At 39.4% G+C, this 22,409-nt stretch overlaps 1 protein-coding gene across 1 annotated transcript in view; it reads left to right on the top strand.

Annotated features, from left to right (window-relative positions):
- SLC6A2 (solute carrier family 6 member 2) overlaps window positions 1-22,409 on the top strand; it is a gene marked incomplete at its 5' end in the record, with an annotated part of 73,830 nt that overhangs the window by 5,486 nt on the left and 45,935 nt on the right. The window contains one exon of the mRNA XM_082319624.1: window positions 19,577-19,708. Within this exon, the coding sequence (XP_082175750.1) occupies window positions 19,577-19,708 (132 nt within the window). The remainder of the gene's footprint in view (window positions 1-19,576; window positions 19,709-22,409) is intronic.

Below are 22,409 nucleotides of genomic sequence, written 5' to 3'. Positions count from 1 at the left end.
AGGTATTTTAACACTTGTTTTCAGCATAGCTTGTGCTATCTTGCAAAAAGAAATTCTGTTATCCTTCCAAAATCTACACCCACAAAGGTTCTACAAATGCTCTTAAATGTTGAACAACAGCGTCAAGGACATGGAAGTGGTAGAAAATGGCATCCCCCTTTACATCTGAAAAAAGTGACGTGGGTGACGTGTGGACTGTTATGTTCCTAAGACTGGCTATGATTAATTTAAGATGCCAGCAGACACACTAAGGGCCTTTCCATGCTTGTAAAAATAGGTGGTTCTCAATAAAGCGTGAGAACTTACAGGAACTCAGAAGGAAAATATAAATACACACTGTATTCCCTCATTCAAAGTTGAATTTTACAAGGACGTGGATGTGTATACAGCCCTACCTTCTTACTAGCCAAATCCTTGAGTTTCTTTCTTTGATAAACTCCAGGGAAATTTCCTGATTAAAAACTAGACATACAGGCTTTTGGGTTAGATCTTGAAATTCCACACATACAAAACTCCCGATAGTTTACTTCAGTGAGTCTTACTTACACAAGGCATACACCACCCAGTGGTAGTTATATAGACTTTTTTATGTTAGGTGACTTTGGAGACAGCACCGGTGGTGTTCACAAAAAAACCTATTTGTATTTTAACAAGCTCTCAGTAAAAGCTAGAGAGTAAGAAGCATCCAGCAGCACTAAAATGCTGAATGAATAGCCAGAAACATCTGTGTTTTGGGAGTAGCCTGCTGAGAGACCCCAATGGGACTTCTGCACAAAGATAGATGGCAGAATGTAACCCTTCTGTGAACAACTGTGATTTTTGGAAACATTCTTCTGCTATAAAAAAAAAATCCCCAATCTTTAGTAAGATCTAAAAAGCTAGAGTGTTTATTTTTTGTATCAGTTACCTACTTCCATAGGACTTGCCTGCCTTACAAGGGCAGAGACAGATCCAGTGGCTGTATTATAATATGAAACGAGCCACAGAAAGCTTTCAGGACAGTTTAGTATGAACAGACTGGATGAGATCTGGCCCTCACTGACTTCTTGGAAGCAGGATATGCCCAGTATGTGCTCTAAACTACTTTATAAGATGATAGGGAGGCTCTGTACAGATGGTAAAATCCTGCAAGCGTGCTCCGGAAGGGGGAATTCTCAAACATCGCCTTGTCAGTTTGGCTGATCAATAAACACCATAACTCGCATGTATTTGAGTGCTCCTCACAGCACAAAGGAAAAGCACTGTTTGCAGCAAATCAAATACTTTCTGTGCAGTCCATTTGTGAGAGTTTCAAGGAGCAGGGTATGTCACTGGAGAAACCATCAACTACGGTCATTTCCACTGGCTGTTCTCACAAGTGCTATATTCTCATTATAACTCGTTTCTGGCAAGAGCCCTTTTTTTTTTTTTTTTTTTTTTTAAAAGAGACTCCCTAGCTGTATGACTCTGTCTGTAAGTGATCAGCATCAATGTACTCAAAACAAGGCTTTATAACACATCAAACCTTTTAAGTGCTTCCCAATTCTGTAAGAGGCTATGCTAAATTAAAGAATAAGAAGAGTATTAAAATTAGACTCTCATCAACTTAGGGAAAGATTTACCCTGATATTTGGATTACACCTAAAATTTTACTGATGCCAAATGAAGTTGAGTAATGCCTAGTATGATTAACTGATGTGCTCACAGTGGGGGAGGATGATGCTCAGTCTTAGTTAACAAAGCTGTTGTAGTTTTTGTACAAGATACTTTTAGTATTATTGTTCATTTTTGTTTCATTTTCCTGCATAGCCCTAGACAAAATTAATATTTCCTATTGAAATTTGTGGAAAAAGATTTACCAACATAAAGTACTTTTTTTGTGAGCCAAAGTATTTGCAAGGTCAGTCACGTTCAGACTACTTATTAGGAAGCATGTAATTGTCGGATTAGTCACTGGAGACTTAGCGTATCATAAAAATCAGATTAAGCTTTTCATGAATTCACGAATAGCTGCAGATAAATATTTTAACAGTTCTCTAGCTATCATAATATACACTTTTAATCTCCTCTGAAGCATTATTTTTTTTAAGTGTATTTAAGTATTTCTCGAAGAAATTGTGTGCCTCAAAGAACAATTCACCAGCAATCAATACACTTTAGAACAGAAGCATCTTACAATTTATCCTAATGCTCCTTTTCCTATTAATACTTCCATAAACTTTAATCAGGACTGAGCAATCCACAGCACAGGTACCAAAGACAGCATACAGCCAAATCCGAATATCCCCAAATAGGGCCAGCACAAAGGCAGGAGCCAAGAGCTGTCGCACATTGAGAATGACACCTGTGAAAGCATCACCTCCCACAGAGCTGTGAGACCGGCTAGCGCACCGCTTCACCGAAAGCACGCTATGGTGCTGACAGCAGCACCTTGCCTTTCTACTAGGCTCTGCCCCCTGCGTTTTGCCAAGTGTCTGCCACCAAATTTAGTCACTATTTTGAGAAAGAATATAATCTGGCACTTTACTCTTCAAAGGTGGATGACCTTTGCCTTGTAATATCAGGGTTTACATTCCAGAATAGCATTGATGATGACAGTAATAAATCAACTTTGAAGTAATCTCACTGCAAAGCCTACACCAAGAGTTTGACTCATCAATCAATCAAAGCTTAGATGCAAATCTAGTGGTTCTGGTTTCCTAATAAGGGGTTTTCAATTCCCATTAGCATATTGAACAAGTGACCTCAGATAGGTTAAACTGTTATATGCTCATCTCCACGCTGTGGCCATGAGCTTTGGGCTCCCGGGCATCGTGCGACACTGGGGACAATATTCAGTTGTGTGGTGTGACAATACCTCCTACCCAGAGCTGGACTCAGTGGCCAGCTCACAGTTGCTCTCTTCCCTTTCCCACATGACTTCATCACATCTCTTTCTCTTCCTGGATCAGCCACTAATCATCTGGTATATACAGAGCATACGTTCACCTAGGCTCACCAGCACTGTAGCTCACAGGCCAGTTGCCAGCTGCTTCTCTGAAATGCCCTGTTCTCCTCTGCATGTCTTGCTGGCTCCGCAAAATAAATCTTCAGAACTGTAATGTGTGCAGGGTTGTAAGGTACTATGTGATACACCTACTACATATGAAGCATTACGAATAGTTGATAAGGAAGAACTGAATCTTTCTCACCCAACTCATCAATTCTAAAATTCCAGTTTCTGACTCTGGGGTGAGATACCATGAAATAGTGTGTAAGTGGTACACTACATGGACTCTCAGCTAATACCTGGCTGAGCAGAAAAGTTATGTGTCCCTGAACAATTCTAGCAACCCTTAGATTGACAATTTTACAAAGGTTCTAGAGATACACAAGCATAGAAAGGTTCTAGACAGGATTCATAGTATTTAGCTTGACATTACACCTTAAGAGGACCATCCTGTGATTAATGCCGGGCAAGCATTCAGAACTGATCTAAGGGGTGCTTCAATCAATCACCAAAACTAGTTTTCCACCTTTGCTTCTCCACGTTACCAAGACAATAAAAAAGCTGGTGTGAACCAAATGAGCTGTTCTGACAAAAGCAAAGATACCTCTTTCTAAGCACGCTGATTGAACACATGTTGATTACCACTCAGAAGCACTTTATTCTAAAGTAAGAGACAGAAAAGACATCAAGTAATAAATTTAGTTCCATTGTTTGGAAGGTTAAAAATCTCTGTTTAAGGTCTTCCTCCCCCTGCCTTCATTCCTGTATGCCTTTCTCAATTCTGCCAAGAAACTGAAGCACCGAAATATCCCTAGAAAGTCATTCCAATAGGATATATATCCATTCTGGACAAGTAAATTCTGAAAGTCACATTAGGAAGCCTTCTACATTCATATTAACAGCTATTAAGACAGATACAGGAGTTTCTTATAGTTTGGCTAGGTATCTCAGGTTTTGGACACTCATTCAAGCTGAAATAACAGGCACTTAAGCTTCAGCTATTTCTAGTCTGTTTTCTCACATCTTTTTAAGCTCTTTATTAAATTCACTGGGAGCAATGGAAAATAGAAAGGCCATATTAGGAGTGTAGCAGCCAACAGCCCTGCTTTACTGAAGAAACCAAAATATCTCTAAGGAGACTGAGACATGGTCTACGTGGTTTTGGGGCAGAATTTCCCTTTCATCTTCTGGCAAAATATCACAAACCTGTCTGTCAGTTCAGTGAATACATGAATGCAGCTCCAGTGGTCTAAAGATGTTATTTCAAGACAGCTACTTTCCTCCCCATACTTACACCAATACGAAACAGAATGCTAACACAACTACTTACACATAAAATCAGAGGGAACATACAGCTTTAGTGAGTGTTTAGATATGCTGTGAGGGAAATGATGATTAAAATCAGTCCACAAATTACTGAACCTCCTGCTGTGAATTAAAACGGAAACAGTTTAAAGAATTTTGAGCAGTTCTGAGGAGCAACATCAAATAGCTCATGCCTTCATTTCTGCTACATCTAATGGGAAGCACATCAGCAACTCCCAGTTCTAAAGCCTTTGTCCCAGGTTAACCAATTCATTAAATAGTTAAGAACTGTAGTATGGCTCTCTAATATCAGTTTGCACTGTAAACTCCATAGCATTTACATACATTGTAATTATTAGATGATGTTGTACCTAACTGCTCTCAGCACTATTACAAAATAATAAACCATAACCAAATAAATTCTGTACTTAGAGATATATTTATATTAAAATACTGTAATTCAGGAGGCAAGAGACAAATTTAAATGGAGTGTCTTTGTAACACAGTTCTAGATCTTCCAGTACTACCTTGCTCTTAGTACTTTCCATTCTCTCTGTATATATCCTTCATATAGAATATACAAAACCATGATAATGGATTTGGGGGAGTCTTGCAACTGACTCTTGACTTCTTGGCTTGAAATGTGACAACAAGAAATTATGACTATTATTAAAGTTGAAATAAGTTGTATTCAGGACAACTCTACTGCCCCAATCCAGTTTCATTGAAGAGTACGTAAAGATTCCAGGAATGTCACACTGATTATAAACCTTCAGTTTCCCTTCCTCAGGGCATTTGGAGACAAAGGATTCATGTTAGTAGCCTATTACTCATGTCTTGACAACCTGTAATTCCCTCCTCCAACTACAACTCCTTAATCTTCCCCTTTCCCTCTCCCTGCCTCTGAGTTAAGTCTTGAACCTTTCATGGCAAGATTTCATCCTAATTGTGTAGATCTTGCACACTGGTGCCAAGTCAGAACAGTTTCAAATGAAAGGCTTTACTGACAGTCAAAACTTGACCTCCTAAAGACAGATATCAGAGTCCTTCAGGAAATCAGCACCAAAAGTGTCTAGACCCCCAGTAATGCTGAATAATCTCTGTTCTCATGGAAATTCTAGAGAGATAACTGTGGTATAACTCAGCATCTTAACTTCTGTATAGATTCAACATACTTAATGTTAGCCATACAGATTTTGAAACCTTTAATCCAGAAAGAAGGGGGAAGGAGGTGGGGGGAATGGAAAGGAAACAGTTAAGTTCCTTGCCTTGTGACATATTATTCTTCACGAAGACCATAGGAAAGAACCTCTAAGCTACTTATCAAAGCTATCCTTTGTTTTATTTTCACTCTTCCTTCTCCTTTCCCCTATTCTCTATTTAAACAAGTTTTGCAATCTCTCTCCTGAAGCATGACAAAGGTGACAGCACAGTATACCACTTTGAGAACGAGGGTCTACCATGCAGAAACAGAAACTGTCAGCAGGGAGGTCTGGCTACATAAGCCACGTACTTCTTTACACTCACATTCATCCAAAGCACACTACCAACTTTCCAGTGCACGGAATTCCGTGATAACATATTACTAAACAAAACATGGACAGGATTGGGCAGGCAGTTGTCTTTTGCCAGTCCATAAATGTTTTTTATGACTAGAGTTCTGACTGCTGGTATGCAGTAAGACAAGCTGCCTTTATTATACAATAAGCCTTTTTATAGAAGATGGTAATTTTTCCAGTGCTCCTACTCTTTAAGGCTTTATAAGCACAACCACTCACTTCCAAAAGCACAAGTGATTGCAGAAGCTGTGCTCTTAGTGCAGGTATTAACTGGTTGTTATTGTTTGGCTATTACTATTGTTTAAGAATATACGCTAATTTAAGTGTCTAAAATAGGATCCAACATTCCCAGACCAGTGGTGTTAGACTACACAAATATAGAGCCTTTCTTGGACTGCTTTGTTATAAACTGCTCCCCTAGAACAAACCCAGCATCAGAAGAGCAGTACTGGTTTCATCCCACCCAGCTGAAGTACACAGGAGTTGCGATTTCAACAGCAGAAGAATATTACTCCTTTACAGTCTTTATTTCAGAGCTGGAGGAAAGTATTGCATGATTTCCAAGCACTGCAATTAGTGACAGCGTGAGTAAAAAGCCATGTCTTACTACAGCACCCTTGTTAGTTTGAGAAACAGCTTTTGTGGCATTGATGTACGGGAAGGATTGTGGCTGGGTAATTGCATAGCATTCATCTTTACTGGTCTACAGAACTGTGGGAAGCTGCTGAATTTCTGGCCCACTGGCAGCGTGGAAGAATACACCCTATCTGATTGCCTCACTGACCGTACAAACAAGCTGTTACCATGGCCCTAGCGTATGTACTGAAAAAAGCAGCCAAGTATTGTGTATCTTATTTTTTGCTAGCTATTTATAATTTATTCTGCACCTTCTGAACCATATGTACTGAATAGCACTCTTCACTGATTTAACTTTTATTTCTCTTTCTCTCCTGTGCAATCAAACACCTCTTGCAATGTCTATTCTGAAGCATGCCAAAAGTGACAACACATTACTTGCCCTTAAGATCCGTATCTCGAGGAAAAGTATGATACTGATTCCAGTCAAATTCCAGTTTAATAAAAAAAGGGGGAGAGACTGGACTTTTTCCGACACACCACTCTACAGAGTAGAATAACGGAAAACTTCTTTCAGACCACAAGGTGGAGCAGTAGATCCTTATAGATCTTCCTAGATCCTAATCTGATAATTAATGTAACAGCAATCTACCGCATTTATAGAAAAAAAAAATTACTGGAGGACCTAACAGGTGGCTCATGACTTTCAAATACAGAGCTGCCCAGTAATAGCAATGATTGTTCCCAAGCAGATCCTTCTTGGATTTCCTGATTCATTTAATTTATTAGGACACAATAGGAGTGGTGGCTTTTAGTGATGCCTAACTCACATCAAGGAGCTCACTTGTCAGCACGGCCACAATGACAGCAAGGAGACAATCCATTGATAACAAGATGTTACCCCCTGAACACACCATTTTTTTAAATGAGTGCAACATTAAAATGGCGATACAGTCTCTTCCCCCTAAGGAATGATACAGGAGGAAATAATTTCTCAAATACTTAAGTTTAGGAGGTGCTTCTCTGCAGTCCTCTCAAAAAATTTACCTTTGGAAAACAAACAAGCTCCACAGTTGGTAGACTTTCACTACCATTCTACAATAAAGAGCCATGCCTTTTTTTTTTTTCTTCAATGTTAATGTAACCCACCTTCCAGCAGGTCTTAGCGCCTTGCCTTCTTGGCAGAAGCATCATTATTTCACAACACCAGTAACAGAAAGCAAAGAGTTTCAGTGAGCAAGAACAATAAAGTAAATTGGACTAACTATGATATTAGAAAGTTCAAGGCCAAGTATTATCAAAACATCAAGTTCACAGCTTAGAAGCTACTCAAAAGTATCTTTGCTACATGACTTTGTCAGCATGCAGGACTGTATCTGTCTACTGCTGTCCAATAAGACTGATGCTAGAAGAAGGCTCAAAAGCTCGTGCCCCCAGCTGAGGGGTGATTATAGCTGTACACAGGCATCTTATAAATAAGATTTATCCCAAAACTAAGGAATAGCTTGTGCTGTGCAATGCTTGTGTCTCCTCTCTAAAGAGAAATGCAGATGTGTCAATGAGATCATGAGGCAGGTGTTGGTGAGACCAGAGACACTCCAGGATTTTGTTTTGGGGAAGAGTTTGATCATTTGCTCCTTTCTGCAGTTTGTTTCTCAGTTATGTATGGCTCTACAGCCTTAGTTAAAATCAATAGATTTGTAAACCACAAGGGAGAAAGCCTGACCCAGCTGAAGTCAATGAGTGGTTTTTTTCCATTGACGTCACCAGAGCCAGGATTTCAACCCAAACAACAGACGTCTCTCTCTTAAGGACTCCTAAGTAGACAGAATTTCCAGACTAAGAATTATGTGAGAAGAAAAACAGAGTAAAGTAATAAAAAACTATTCAGACTAAACTGATATAGAAGACTTCCACTGACTAACTGATCTTCACTCAGTGCAATAGCTCAGTACTTTACCGAATAAGCAAAATGCCAGAACTTACATAGATGATGGTCATTATTACACAAAACGAATTTACTCTGTGAGAGTTCGACTATGACCTCGGCATTCTCCTATGTAGGGCTCAAGGAATAAAAAAAGAGTACTATTTTGAGAAGTGCTTTTTACTCTCACAGTTTCATAAAGACGAATGATTAGGCAAGAATCTCTTTCTAGCTCTCAAGGCTAAAGAGAAATGCTGGGAAAATACAAAGCAAGTAGAAGACTAAAAGCCAGCAGGCAAATAAAAGGATTGGACTAGATGATCTTACATTTTAAGACATTTTAAATTATTCTGGGGCCTAACCCATGGTTTTTGAACTTTTGAAATTGGCGGTTGTAGGAATATAGGTGGCATCGGTTACTCTCTCTCCCTTGACTCTTCCCTAAAAGAAAGTGACAGAAAACAGCTACCAGGCTATTCCTGCATTGCAGATTAATCATTCATTGACGCATACAGAGGCTGACAACAAAATCACTGTCTCTATCCCTCAATTAAGAGATTTGGAGATCTTCAAGATCACCTACATTTTTCCTTCTAAATACTGTTTTACAGTCATGAGGTATTATGTGTTTAAAAGCTATTTAGAAATTTAAAAAAAAAAAAAAAAAAGCTGTGTGATAAGTTGAAAACGCCAAGCTCAGTCACACTGATTTATTGTAAGGTCTGAGTAGTCAGTGAACAAAATTGCTCCACAATCTGCCTTAGCAAAAGTTTGCACTGTGATGAAACCAGAAGGATTTTGCTGCAAACTGTTAATAGGCCTCTGCTTCATCTTGGCAGTGAGCTATGATGGGCCCTGAGGTCATTTTCACATTCTTCTATGGCATTTCAAGCTAGGAGGCCCTGTGCAGAATGGCAGTGATAAGGTATGTACTGGACAGCTTGGACTGAGGGGAAAATTTACTTCATTGCTTGAAGCCTATTAGGAAAATAGTCCACTAAATAAGAACAAACATAAAGCTCAGGTTTCAAACTTAAGAAAAAACTTTTGTCTGATTAATTCCCACAGAAGAGGGAGAGCAGTCGGACAGAAAATGAAGGAAGGGTGTTGCTAGCCAGTACAGCTAGATTGATGCAGCACTGTTGTGGCTTCCTCCTGGTCTAACTGAGACTCAGTTTACCCTCTGGAGCAAGGGAACGTCAAGAGAGGTAGTTCTTCCAGTCCTCCCGTTGCAGGGATACTACTGGAAAGTTTTGCTTTGTGCCCACATTGCCCAAATTCTCAGAGACTCCACCTGATGGCTCTGCATGGCATACAGAATATTACCAGCACTAGCCTAGGCCAAATATGGATTTTTTCCAAATGGAAAGGTTTTCAGTGAAGAATGCTGTGACAGTTTTTGTGAAATTCTTCTGTTCAGGGCTAATAGAAAGGTACAAAGTAACCACAGCCATTTGGAAGCTACCCTCGCCCAGACCTTCCAAAATTTTAGCACAATCCAATAGCAACTATAATTTTTGATAAGAATATAGGGGTTTGCATTGTTATAGGCAATTATACAGTAATAGCCATCACTGTAATGGTAAATTTGCCAAAGCCATTGCTAACAGCATAAAAACATAGCCATTTTACAGACTTAACAAGTTTACAGATAAATTAAATTGATGCAACATTTGTCTTGTGTAAGAAAATATTATTTATGGCTAGATAGCATACTATGCATTTCAAAATAACGTATGAAATCTGTACTTTGTAGTTTATATAGTACATCTAAGAAATATAGATGTACCAGTAAACTGTACATAAAGAATACTTCCCAGTAGTGCTAACAGAAAACATAGGTGGGGTTTAATAAACCATGGAGAATGGCTTTATATTGTATGTAACTGTTTGCCTTCTACTTTAAAGCCCTGTATAAACATGCATTATATGTAGTTTCCAGTATAGTTATTCTGCTTCCTTTAGTGGCATCAGAAAGAACATTCATCCTGAAGGCTTCATTTATAATGGCTGAGAGTAGAGGTTAGATTTACTAGAATTCTTATAGATAGGAACATATATAACTGTCTCATACTTCTGTGATAGAACATAACCCTTTATTGCTAGGAAGAATTTAGAGGATTCTGTTGTACAAGAGTTTGTAAAGATTAAGACAGCACAGAAAGTATTACGCTATTGCAAATAAATCTCTAATAAAGCCTAGAAGGAAAAGGAATGTTTTGCTTTGGTCATTGAGTCCAAAAATTGGAGTTACAACTTAAAATTGGATTAATCACTAAATGGTAAGGCAAGTTTTAAGTGTACCTCAGGGTGTTTATACTTGATTCTTTTCTAGCAGAATTTCAAGGCATTTACCTCCTATTGGTTTGTACATTAATCCTCTTGAAAGCTGCCTGGCACTAGTCTAGAGCTGATTTAAGATGTCTTAAGCACTTTGTTTTACCCTGGCACAGTTATGAACCTCATGCTGCCTAAAATGGGTACTGCGTCCTCTCCAGAGGGTGCTTAACTTTGGGGCTGTTTTTTATGTTGACAACCTGCAAAAGAAAAGCAGTCTTTAAGAGAAACACCCTCCGTCTGAGGTTGTGTTGTGAACCAGGAATTGCACTGTTAGATGTACAAAACAAAGCACATTTAACCTGCCTTGTCTCACTGTGTACATGAGCTACTACTGTGACTCTAATTAGCTCTGCCAGGGCAGTCATATCACCTTGTATAGGGACCCAATGTAGGGGGCATTAACTAGGAAGTCGGTCTCTCCATGTGTACCCTGTACAATGTACACAGGACAGCGAGCAGCTTCCACAAGGGCAATCCTGAGAATGTTAGAAAGAGTAGAAAGACTAAAGCAAGAACTAATACTGCATAAACGAGGGGTTGAAATCCAGAGGATTCATCCCAGACTCTTTTCTAGTAAGGTGGAGGAACATCTCAGGGATATAAACTTGGCACTCCAGAAGCATCAAACGCGCAGTTCAGAAAGTGGGTACCATAACTTAATGTGGGTACAAAAAGTGCCTCCATAACTCTTCAACCTGCCGATATATGGACCTGCTACACCAAGAAATACCTGTAAGGTGTGAATTTTAGACAGAAAAGCAGGAATCGTTATTACACTGTAATTCATTAGTTTAGTTCACTCAGTCTCTTCAGATTATAAAAAGAAGGCTGAAACACTTGAGTGCAGCGTTCAAGAATCTTCACAGGAGGGAAATAGAAAGTATAACAGGGTATTTTAATTTACTAGGGAAAGCACTGCCACAATCAAATGTCAGATATATCCAAATTAGAAATAATGATTTTTTTTAATTATTATTTTTTATAACACCAAAGTTATTAACCTATGAACTAAACTACCAAAAAAAGCAAAGAATCTGCCTGGTATCTTCAAATCAGGATTGTATGTTTTCCTGTCTGAAACTCTGGTTTTATGTTAGACAGGAAGTTAGATCAAAGTATCTAACAATCCATTCTGGCATCACAATCAGATGGATCCGTGAAGTTTGAAAACACTCATTTTAGCTTAGATCTGAGACAAAACAAACACAAATGAACATACAAGTTCTCTGAGAAGGGAGAGAAAACTATGACCAACAGTCTGTATCTGAACCAAAGTGAAACTGTAGCTGCCAAAAATCTCCCTGGCACCAAGCAAGGACTTCCCTACGCTTAACAGACAGCTAAAGCTGATGAAGAAGTATTTCCTTTCATGTACATGACTATATTCTGCACATCACAGAAAACAGTTTTTCAGTACACACATTTCAAGGAAAACTTATCATATGAGGTTATGTTATTATGGATTTTCTAGTGCTGGAATCCAGCAAAACCTGCTTATCTTGATCCACAAGCTCACAGCAAATAGCTTCTGATGTCTTCATTCAAAAATATTTTTAGCCATGGATGTTCTGCCACCAATAAACTGAGGTACATTTTGACAGACACTTAATTTTGTACATCTCAAGTACAGCCTCCACCTTACATGGGTGGTTGGGTTGATATTGCAATTGCAGGTGAATATATCCTTGTGTCACCGCTAATAATTGCAAGGTTGGGGAAAAAACACGAATAGAACACTCCTATTAATAAATAGTATTTATTCCTTTTAATGTAGCATCTCTTAAGCTTCCAGTCATGTCTATTGTGAAGCAGCAGCATTCTCCCGCTAGGCATCTGCACGCTGACCTGGTGGTCCAGTACTACGCACTTCCCCTGACCAGCACCTTCTGAAAAGCTTGTGAGCTAGAAAGTTCGCCATTTTGTTCCCAACAGTGTTAGCTGTTCCAGGAAAGGATACTACCACTCCTACAAACCCTGTCCTATTCAACATTAGTAATACGGATTTCATAAATCAGATAACAAAACCATCTACAAGCTGGCTCCACATTCGAGCTCACTTACTCTTTCATTTCTTGTTTACACCAGCCAGGTAATTGAAAAAGGCACAAAAATCAACGAGATGGATTTGGGCAGGATTGTTAGTAGCTAGACCTTCACATTGTTACAAACTCCAGGTTATTTACTTACCAAATTACTGTCAAAACTCACCTTGATGCTAATTCATTTATTTAGAAACAAAGGGGCCAGCTCCAATAGTACCTCTGCTATAAGGAGGCATGATGTAAAAACAAAAGCTATCACTGCAACCTTGTAAAGCAGATTTTTGGACTTCCTATGGTCACACTCATGGCAGAAGATGGGAATGGCTTAATTTCCTAAGCTAGCAGCAATGAGAGTGTTGTGAAGGTCAGCAGCAGGAACCCCCCACAAAGCTCCAGAGCTCCCATTGCCACGCTGGCCATCTTGGACCAACCCGATTTATATCCTCTCAAACCCACCATGTCTCTTTATTTATCCTTTAATTTCCTATCGAACAACATAGGCCAGGGTTCTGTTCTGGTATGTTCCTGCAATTATCTTTAAACTACACACTGTTGTAAATGTGATCATTTCATTAATTTATGTAAATAGGACCTTAGCCAATGACTTGGGTGTTATTTATGAATGAATCACGCTGCTCTGAGTGGCTGGGTATATTTAACTCTCATTAATTTGTTCAAAATAGCTACTAATGGGTTTGTTTATCTCATTACCCTTGTAACAAAAAGCCAAAGAGATGACTGGGTTTGCATGGGAGGGCTTGGGTAACCCTTTCTGTTACAACCCAGTGACCAGCTTATAAATACACTGCACTTCAAGTCACTTCAAGTGATTTCAAGGCAGTAGCAGGTTAACAGCTCAAGACAAAAAATGCAGGCTTCAGTTGGCATCAGCCCATGAACAGCATCAAACTATTTCTGGAAACTATTTGTTTTCACTTTCTTTTGAGTGAAAGGAACGCTATTAAAATTGGAATTCTGGAAAAACTGAAGGCTCTGAGCCCAAATTGAGAGTAGAAATATAAATAGGTTCAAATCTAGCAACAGTTTGTTAGAGAGAATAGCTAAATAGAAGGGCTTCAAAAGAAACATGTCACTCACCATGGTATAGTTCCACTGGTTTTATGATTCAGAAATACTTTCCATGAAAAAGGTTGCATACTTGCAGGATTTTATATGTGCAAAGTGCTGCTGAAGTTTTTATAGTATGTCATACAGAAAAATATTATTTTTGACTACTATAATCTATTGCTGGCTGGGCTCAACATCATCATACAGCTGCTGTTAAAATCATCATCATCCAGCAGGACAAGGGAAGTGATCGTCCCCCTATACTCGGCACTGGTGAGGCCGCACCTTGAATACTGTGCTCAGTTTTGGGCCCCTCACTTCAAGAAGGACATTGAGGTGCTGGAGCGTGTCCAGAGAAGGGCAACGAAGCTGGTGAAGGGTCTAGAGAACAGGTCATATGAGGAGCAGCCGAGGGAGCTGGGGTTGTTTAATCTGGAGAAGAGGAGACTGAGGGGAGACCTTATTGCTCTCTACAACTACCTGAAAGGAGGCTGTAGCGAGGCAGGGGTCAGTCTCTTCTCCCAAGTAACAGGAGACAGGACAAGAGGAAATGGCCTCGAGTTGAACCAGGGCAGGTTTAGGAAAACCAGGGCAGGATATTAGGAAAAACTTCATCACTGAAAGGGTAGTCAGGCACTGGAACAGGCTGCCCAGGGAAGTGGTTGAGTCCCCATCCCTGGAGATATTTGAAAGATGTGTAGATGTGATGCTTAGGGACATGGTTTAGTGGTGGACTTGGCAGCACTAGGTTAACGGTTGGACTTGATGATCTTAAAGGTCTTTTCCAACCTAAATGATTCTATGATTCCATCTTGGCTTCCACACTAAGGTTACATCATGCTCCTTTGTATCTCTGACTTCTCTTTGCTGTACCACACAAACCCCTATTGCTTTTAATCTCAGGTCAGTAAAGATCTACCCTTCCACCCCTTCTTCCCAGGAGTCAGCAGCAGCCTCAAGCTCTCCTCTTTCAGAGGTGCTCTCGGTGGCTGTGCAAGCGAGCCGGTAGCCAGTCTGCTGAAGAGCCAGAACTAACGTTCACATACTAAGAAATGCCTGCCTTTCCCATTACCTAGTTCTTCTACCTACAGTGATCTTGTACAATCTATATTTCAAGATCTCTGCATCGGGGACTTCCTTTTTCATTCACAAGAGTCTGCACAGGTTAGAGTTTCCACCCATTTTCCTCATTGTCCAAGCAAATGTACTGCATTCTATCAACTGTTTGCTGATATTGTTTGAAGTAGTATTTATTCTGCATGAAAAAAACAAGCAGTGTTGATCAGATACAGAGATTAGCTTCTATTTCAATTCACCAATTGGGAGATCTTTGTTTTTAGACTCTTTTCCTGCACAAATACTGGAAACACTCCTGTCTGAAAATATACTGCAATATTTGCTCAAAGTTTGTTGTTTTAGCAGACATCCCCGCCAGTTAACATTTTGACTAGAATAGCCATGGTAACAAATGCAGAAGGCTAACGAGCACAAATAGTTCAAAGTCATTTCAACTACCCTTGTCCTGGCCTGCTTCTTGTATGTGCATCAACAAATCCTTTTAGGATAACAGCAGCTGTTTAAATGATCTTTTTTCAGTCATTAGTAAATTAATGCTTCTTTCTTTCTGGTATTTAAAAGCGAGATGAGACCTTCTTGTAGGATTGAGAGGAGTATTTAGAGCTGTATTCTTCTTTGCTTCCCACCCCCGAGGATGTTGTGAATGCTGAAGAACAGAGGGAAGAGACACTCTTTGTGTGGATTCTGTTATATTATACCAAAATTAAGAAGTTGTTTTGGCACTGAACACAGGAATGCGAAGCCTGTCTTGTATTTTGTCCCTCATTAACTAAATGTAATAGTTTTTTTTTAAAAAAACTTCTGTGTAAGTTTCCACTTGAAGGTTCACACAGATGGTTCTTGTAGAAGCTGAGGGTTTAACCTGATCTAGTTTTGCGTAAGACACAAGGCTGTCTTAACTCCACATATACACTGGTACCTTAAGGGATGTATATTGATCTCATGAAATCTGTTAACAGAGGGATGTAGCAATTCACAACAGTCCAAGGTCAACCTGTGGCTTTTGAGCCACATGTGACTCAGTAGCAAGTCAAGTATGGCTCTTGTGCCAAGGCTGTATTACAGATGTTAATTACTTCAGATTTTTAGCTGTAAAGGGAAATTAGGAACCATTAGGGGTTGCTGAGACCAGTATTGCCTTGTGGGATGCAGCTGTGTGCTCAGCCCCATCCCATCACACAGTGGGAGAGTAGAATCCCCTTCAGTGCTATCAGTACGTTCCTGCCAATGCAGCAATCCCACAGATTGCATTCCCTCAGCTCTCTGAGGTAGGTAGATCTTGGCAAGCTAGTCTGAAGCGTTAGCCAAACTGTGTGCTCCCTGAGTTCAGCTCTACAAATCTGACTGGCCCTTGGATTCATGCAATTAAAGCACAGCCATTTCTGTGGCCAGTGGCATAGGTGGCAGTGGCATGGCTGGCATCGTGTCACTCTTCCTAACACATTTTGACTTCATAGACCAAGCAGGCACTAACAGCGAGGCTGCTCCTTCAGAGAAGTCTGGTATGATGCTCAAACTCATACCAGTGGGCCTAAAGCAAGAGGCCTTCCAGGATGCTGGTTTGCCTCCTCCCTGGCCCCCAGGAAGTTAGAATCACACACGCGCAGGACGGTATGAAGTCTCCTTCCAAACGTCACCTCTTGTTCCTAAGATACTGTAGACAAACCAGTCCTATGATGGAGCCCCTATGCAATCACAGAGTGAGGCTGATAATATATTACACATAGGCTGTTTATAAGCATTTGCACATCGTGCTAGTTTGCAGCAATGATGATGATATCATCATTCATCAAAATGACCATCATTTATTTTCCGCTGAAGTGCCCACAATCTCAGAAAGGGTTCAGTGAACACCACGAAGTTTGATTCTGGACATTGGCTAGGAAGAAAAGAGAAAATATCAAGATATTTACAAAATACCTGACTTTTTGGTATTTTCTTACCTAATCAGAAGCTGATGAACAAGAAGTTTCCAGAAGTCTCCAAGACATTAAGTCAACTTGATGTGACTAAGCACCCTTACTTTGATATTTATCTCAATTTCAAAATACTTCAATCATTTAGTTACCTGAAAAGTAACCCAGCTATGAAACCCTGCCATACTGTGTAACTGCTCTTTGCTGAAAATTACACCACACCTTATTAATCCCTTGCGGGGGCAGGGCGGGGGAAGAAATAAAAGAAAGAAACCTCCTTTAACTAAAGCCTGGAATGACTCGCAGCCAAACAGATGACGCTTAAGCAAGCATGCCCAAGTACAGTACACTTCACAGTTCATCATGGTATTAGTCATACTTAGAAAATACGTATTTTAAATTAGCATTTCATATGTATGTCCAGTACACATATCCAGGATTAATTTTCTCAAACACAAATTTCCCTATTCAGATTGTGGCATCATGTTTTCCACGGTCTCTTGACATTAAAGTTAATCAAACTGCACTCTGTGCAAACTCCACACCTCCCAAATACAAGCTAGGTTCATGAGTCAGCTCCACACACTGTAATACTACCGAAGCAAGACAAGTATGGCACTTCAAAGGCTGTCACTTACAAGAAATCTGACAGTAAAACCACCTAAAATAATTTTTCTAGATACTAGATCTAATGAAAGCAATATATAGTGTCCCAGATTTATTTAGCTGAGTATGTTTCAACATTGAACAGAGCTCAGAACTGCAGGGTATAAAGTATTTGTTGAATACAAATATTTTTTCCTCTACAATATTCAAACATATGACAGTTCAACATGATAATCATACAAAGCAGCTTAGGAACAACACTAAAATATTATTAAAACATGTGTCACTGGTACTGTAGTAGCTTATGTGAATGCAGGTTGCATTCACACTACGCTTCATATAAACGTCATGAATAAGAAGATTCTTGCCCCCGAGGTGATACAACCAATATATTTCAGCTTTTAGGATACCTTCTCAAAGCTTTAAGCTATTCTTTATTTCTGTTGATATACCTTGTCTCTCATTTCAACTTCCAAATGCCTAAACTTATGACTAAATGCTCAATACGTTGTCCTTACTGTTATGTTACAGCATGTTACTTTTAGGAGTAGATTTGTGATATGGATAAGAGAACAGAGTTTGTTTTTCCATTCTTATTCTCCAGTATATACTCGAAATTCCCACTCTAAACAGTCATGCTAGGCAGCTCACACTAGTAATATCTGCGGAAAGCAAACAGGAGAGGTAAAGGAGCAACCACTATTCAGACTTTTAAAAGCACAACTGTACTTTCTAAGTACTTTTTAAGTACACAGTTCACTCTGCTCACCAGCATGTTTTAGATGGCTACAGTCATGCTTTTATAGTTTTATAGACTACACATACCTTCTGTAAGTTTACATGTTTAGAAGCAGTACAAAATTACTAAACCAGTACAGCAGATTCTAAAGGTTTGCAAAAGTTCCTACTACTTGCTATTGGAAGAAATAGACAGCAGCTGCTGCTGCTTTTTCTTTTGCTGAGCAATTTAACCGTGATTTTCACAATCTAGTTTCTTTTTCATAGGCAACTCCTAAGGAGAGCAGTCAGTCATTCAGAATATGTAGTTACTCTGTCAGCTCCTTATTTATCAAAAAAATCTAATCATTCTTTACACAAATTTTACATGAATTGAACTGTTCTGGACCAAGTAAGCTATGCAATAAAATAAAAACTATACTTGACAGGTACCACAAAGCAGAGGACTGACAGAGCATCCAGTTATTAAACATGACACCAACTATAATTGTGCTACAATATCATATGTAGCCATGCATTGGGGGAGTCTTTGTTCTGTAAACTGAATCATATAAAATAGCAAAGAAATTTTCAGATAGTTTCTACATTAGATGATCCTTTTGTATTTCAGTTGGCAATACTTTTTATGATAGTAGCACTGACACATCCGGATTTTTCCACAGGTGACAGTTTCTGTGGTATGAACTCACAGGAGAATCCTCAATCAAGTAAAGTTATGTACTCCAGGAAGGTGCCAGCAGCCCCGGCACTGTCCTGCTGCAATATAAAGACGCTGTACTTGAGCCCAGCAGTGAAACCAGAGCAGTCCTAGTACATATTCCACATTAACGGCAATGAGTATCACTAGGTTGGAGAAGGGGTGCATTCTTTAACACATTTCATGAGAATAAGGGAATTTATTATAGCAAAAACCAAAATATGCTATGGAAGCCCGAATTGCATATGACTGACCAATAGTGATTCATTTTCAAGCCAGATGTTCCCGCAGCCACCTTACACAGTGTGATTTAAACCACGCTTACAGGAACTTGCACGACATTTTTTTTCTGCTGTTGCTGGCCTCCACACTCCCTTTTGAATATACTACACTAAAAAAAACTTAACAGCATTTTTCATAGTCCCTTTCCCTTTTAGCTCTGCAAGTGTGTTCAGCATAATTTCTTTTTCAGTTAGGGATTAATTTTCAGGGATACATTTTTTTCCCTTTGAAGCCAAAAAGAAAAGGGGAAGCATTAGCGGGAAATAGGAGCCATGCTCTACAGCTTTTTTCAGGGGTTCTGTCTCTGAGACCCTAAAAAAAAAATACAGGAAAGGGACAAGAGAACATGGGTTCTTCCTTCCTGATATTTTCTTTCTACTTCCCAAAGGCAGTGGCTTTGTCTTTAGCCAGCAAGCAACAAAGAAAGCAAAATGTAACCAAGACAGACTACAATGTCTAATTATTCTCTTTCCAGGTGCTTTTCTCATTCCCTATATCCTCTTCCTCATCATTGCTGGAATGCCCCTGTTCTATATGGAATTAGCGCTGGGACAGTATAACCGAGAAGGGGCTGCCACTGTGTGGAAAATCTGTCCAGTTTTCAAAGGTAAGTGTCCCTCTGCTCACTTAAATAGTACCATGAGGGTGCCACACACTTGTGATCACAAACAAAGTAAAGGTCTCTCATCTTTCCACAGACGGCATGATATTTGCTGACCTTTCCCCAACCCCTGCAGTCAGAAGCCTTTTTGTTATCACAGGTGGCGCACAAAATGGGAAAAGCCACAGAAATCATCTTCAGGGTTATTGCTGAGGAGTGCAGCAGAATGCAGTGAGCACGGGCAGTTCAGCCCTGTCCTTGCTTTCCCTTGCATTACTGGGGAGTGGGAGGAACCGAGTATCTCTAGGTGGAGGGAGAGGCTGGCAACGCAAATATTTAGAAATACCAAATCCCATCCAGGTCAGTTCAGCCCCCTCTCCCCCAGTGACTAACATAACCGCTGACTCCATTCAGTTAATTGTGTGGAGCTTTCTCTGCAAAAGTCAGCATACCACAGTGGCCAGAACACTAAAATGGAGTTGTGAAGACTGTAGTTCAGCCGCTAGACTTGTAACATCACACGAGTTATCTGTGGCTCTGTACCTCAGTTTTCCTGTCTATGAAATGGGAGCAATGATTCTGATAGACTTTGTAAAGTGGTTTTCAAATCTAGCAATGAAAAGCACTTATTAAAACCTGAACATTATTATTACTATTGAGTGTTTTCCACTAGGGTTAACTCTCCAGCGTCACTGAATAAAAGGCTATGAAGTGTTGTCTTGTGCAGTGCATTCTGCAAGGAAGAAATAGATGAGGTTAAGTGTTTGGATACTGATCAGGGTGTTTGGCATCGATCAGGGATAAAGGGATCTCCCTGAGTGAAAGAAGCCATATGCTTTCTGAATATGAAACAAGTATTTCTTAAGGAGCCTCAAGAATTTTCTTAAGCATTGCTTACCAGCAAAAATTGTAAGTTCCCTTATCTCTATACCAGATTATATTTAAAATCTTATGTAAAAGCCTTTTCAACACAGAGCTATCTGAAATGAAACCACTCAAGCTCAGCTGATCTTAGAAGCTTACAATTCAGAGCATGTTCATCCTGTGACTGACAAAAGCTGAGGAGCTTAACAATAGCAATCCAAACTTGGCGGATCCGGTGCTTGGATATAGGTTACAGTGAGTAAATGTTAGTCATGTTTCTCAAAATACAGCTTTCCTCTTCACGGAGGCTAGTGCCGCAGAACAGGAAAACTGCAGGGTTTTTTCTTATCAGTCAAACCCAAAATTCACAGCAAAATTAGAGATACAATAAAAAATAAATAAGCGAGCTAATAAAATATGTGCCCCAAAATTTCAATTCATATAGATTTACCTAGCCCTTCTATAATCCCTTCACGGGAGACAAAATTCATCCCAGCACCTGGGAACCTGAAGACCCTTGCTCAATCAAAATTCCTGCTGGTATCAGTTAATACCATTGGATGGCAATGAGGATTTTCAAAACCTAACTGCAAATTTAGACCTTAAGGATCTCAAGGTGTTTGAGCCAAATACCACTGTCCTCAGAGGTACTCTATCTGTTGACTTCAGGATTGAAAAGATGATGAGAAAGGAAAACAGAACTTATTTCATGTATAGTCTTGTTGACATTCCAGCTGTGTTTTTAAGCTGACATTTTCAAGGTGGACTAAACATACATTACTGTTGATTTTTAAGTGTTCTTATTACTAGGATATAGAATAGCATAAGTTATTTGATTCTCAAAAAGTAATAAGCATTGAGTTGTATTTGCACCTCAGCACTGGTATGAACTCAGTACTTTTAAAGTTTTGACCAAATCTTCTGACAACATGCAAACACATTTTACTGCTAATGCTTTTGAGTTGTTTCTGGGATAACTTAAATCTCTCACTCAAATGAAAAGTACACAGTCTACACAAATTTGTAACAGCTTCTCTAAATGAAAAGCCCTATAGTACTAATTTTAGCTATGAATATTATTGCTATGAACTCTAAGGACTCTACTGCTAATGAGATACTGTCATAACGCATCCAATTAAAAATATACCCTGTAACCGTTGCAACACAGTCTGTTTTCATCTCTGCATTTTCCAGGGTCTATTTTAGAGTGTGGGTGGTGCAGCATTACTTTTAAGAAAAGCTAGACCTAGAAATAGAAGAGCAAATTCATTCCTAAACATTCTTATGAGTTCAGAGGAGTGACATTTAAGATACATTTGATACAGTATTTTTTAATCTTAAATATCTATCATTGTCCTCCTGAACTGGAAGAATTTCAGGAACAGTTTTTTTAAACTAATCCAATTTCAGTGCAACATATATTATTCGTACTTAGTATTTTAACAGTCACATTAAGATTTAAGAATTATCCCCTTGGGTGATTCCCCACCCCACTCCATTCTATTGATCACAATGTATCACTAGAGTTTGAGTGTTAATGTAGTGGATTCATTTAAGCACCAAGATTTGAAGATACAGTTTCATCTTTACTTTCACAATCTTTTCCCCAACATTAGGGATGAGCAAACTGGTCTATGTATTAAAAGCCTCCTGAAGAGCAAAGAGTAACTTTGGTATATGCAGCAGTCTTTGAACTGCCCACTCCTTCGGGGTCTGCATCTGTTCCTTATGCAAATTTTAAACCAAGGATTAATACTCAAATTGTGTGCTACTTCCTTGCTTTCTCAAGAAATATGAAAGCCTAATAATCTCGAACTGCTAGGCCTCCAATGCAGTATCTCCA

This window comes from Platalea leucorodia, assembly GCF_965183815.1.
Source record: "Platalea leucorodia genome assembly, chromosome: 8".
In the NCBI taxonomy this organism is placed as follows: Eukaryota; Metazoa; Chordata; class Aves; order Pelecaniformes; family Threskiornithidae; genus Platalea; species Platalea leucorodia.
This window is presented reverse-complemented; position numbering and strand designations above follow the sequence as displayed.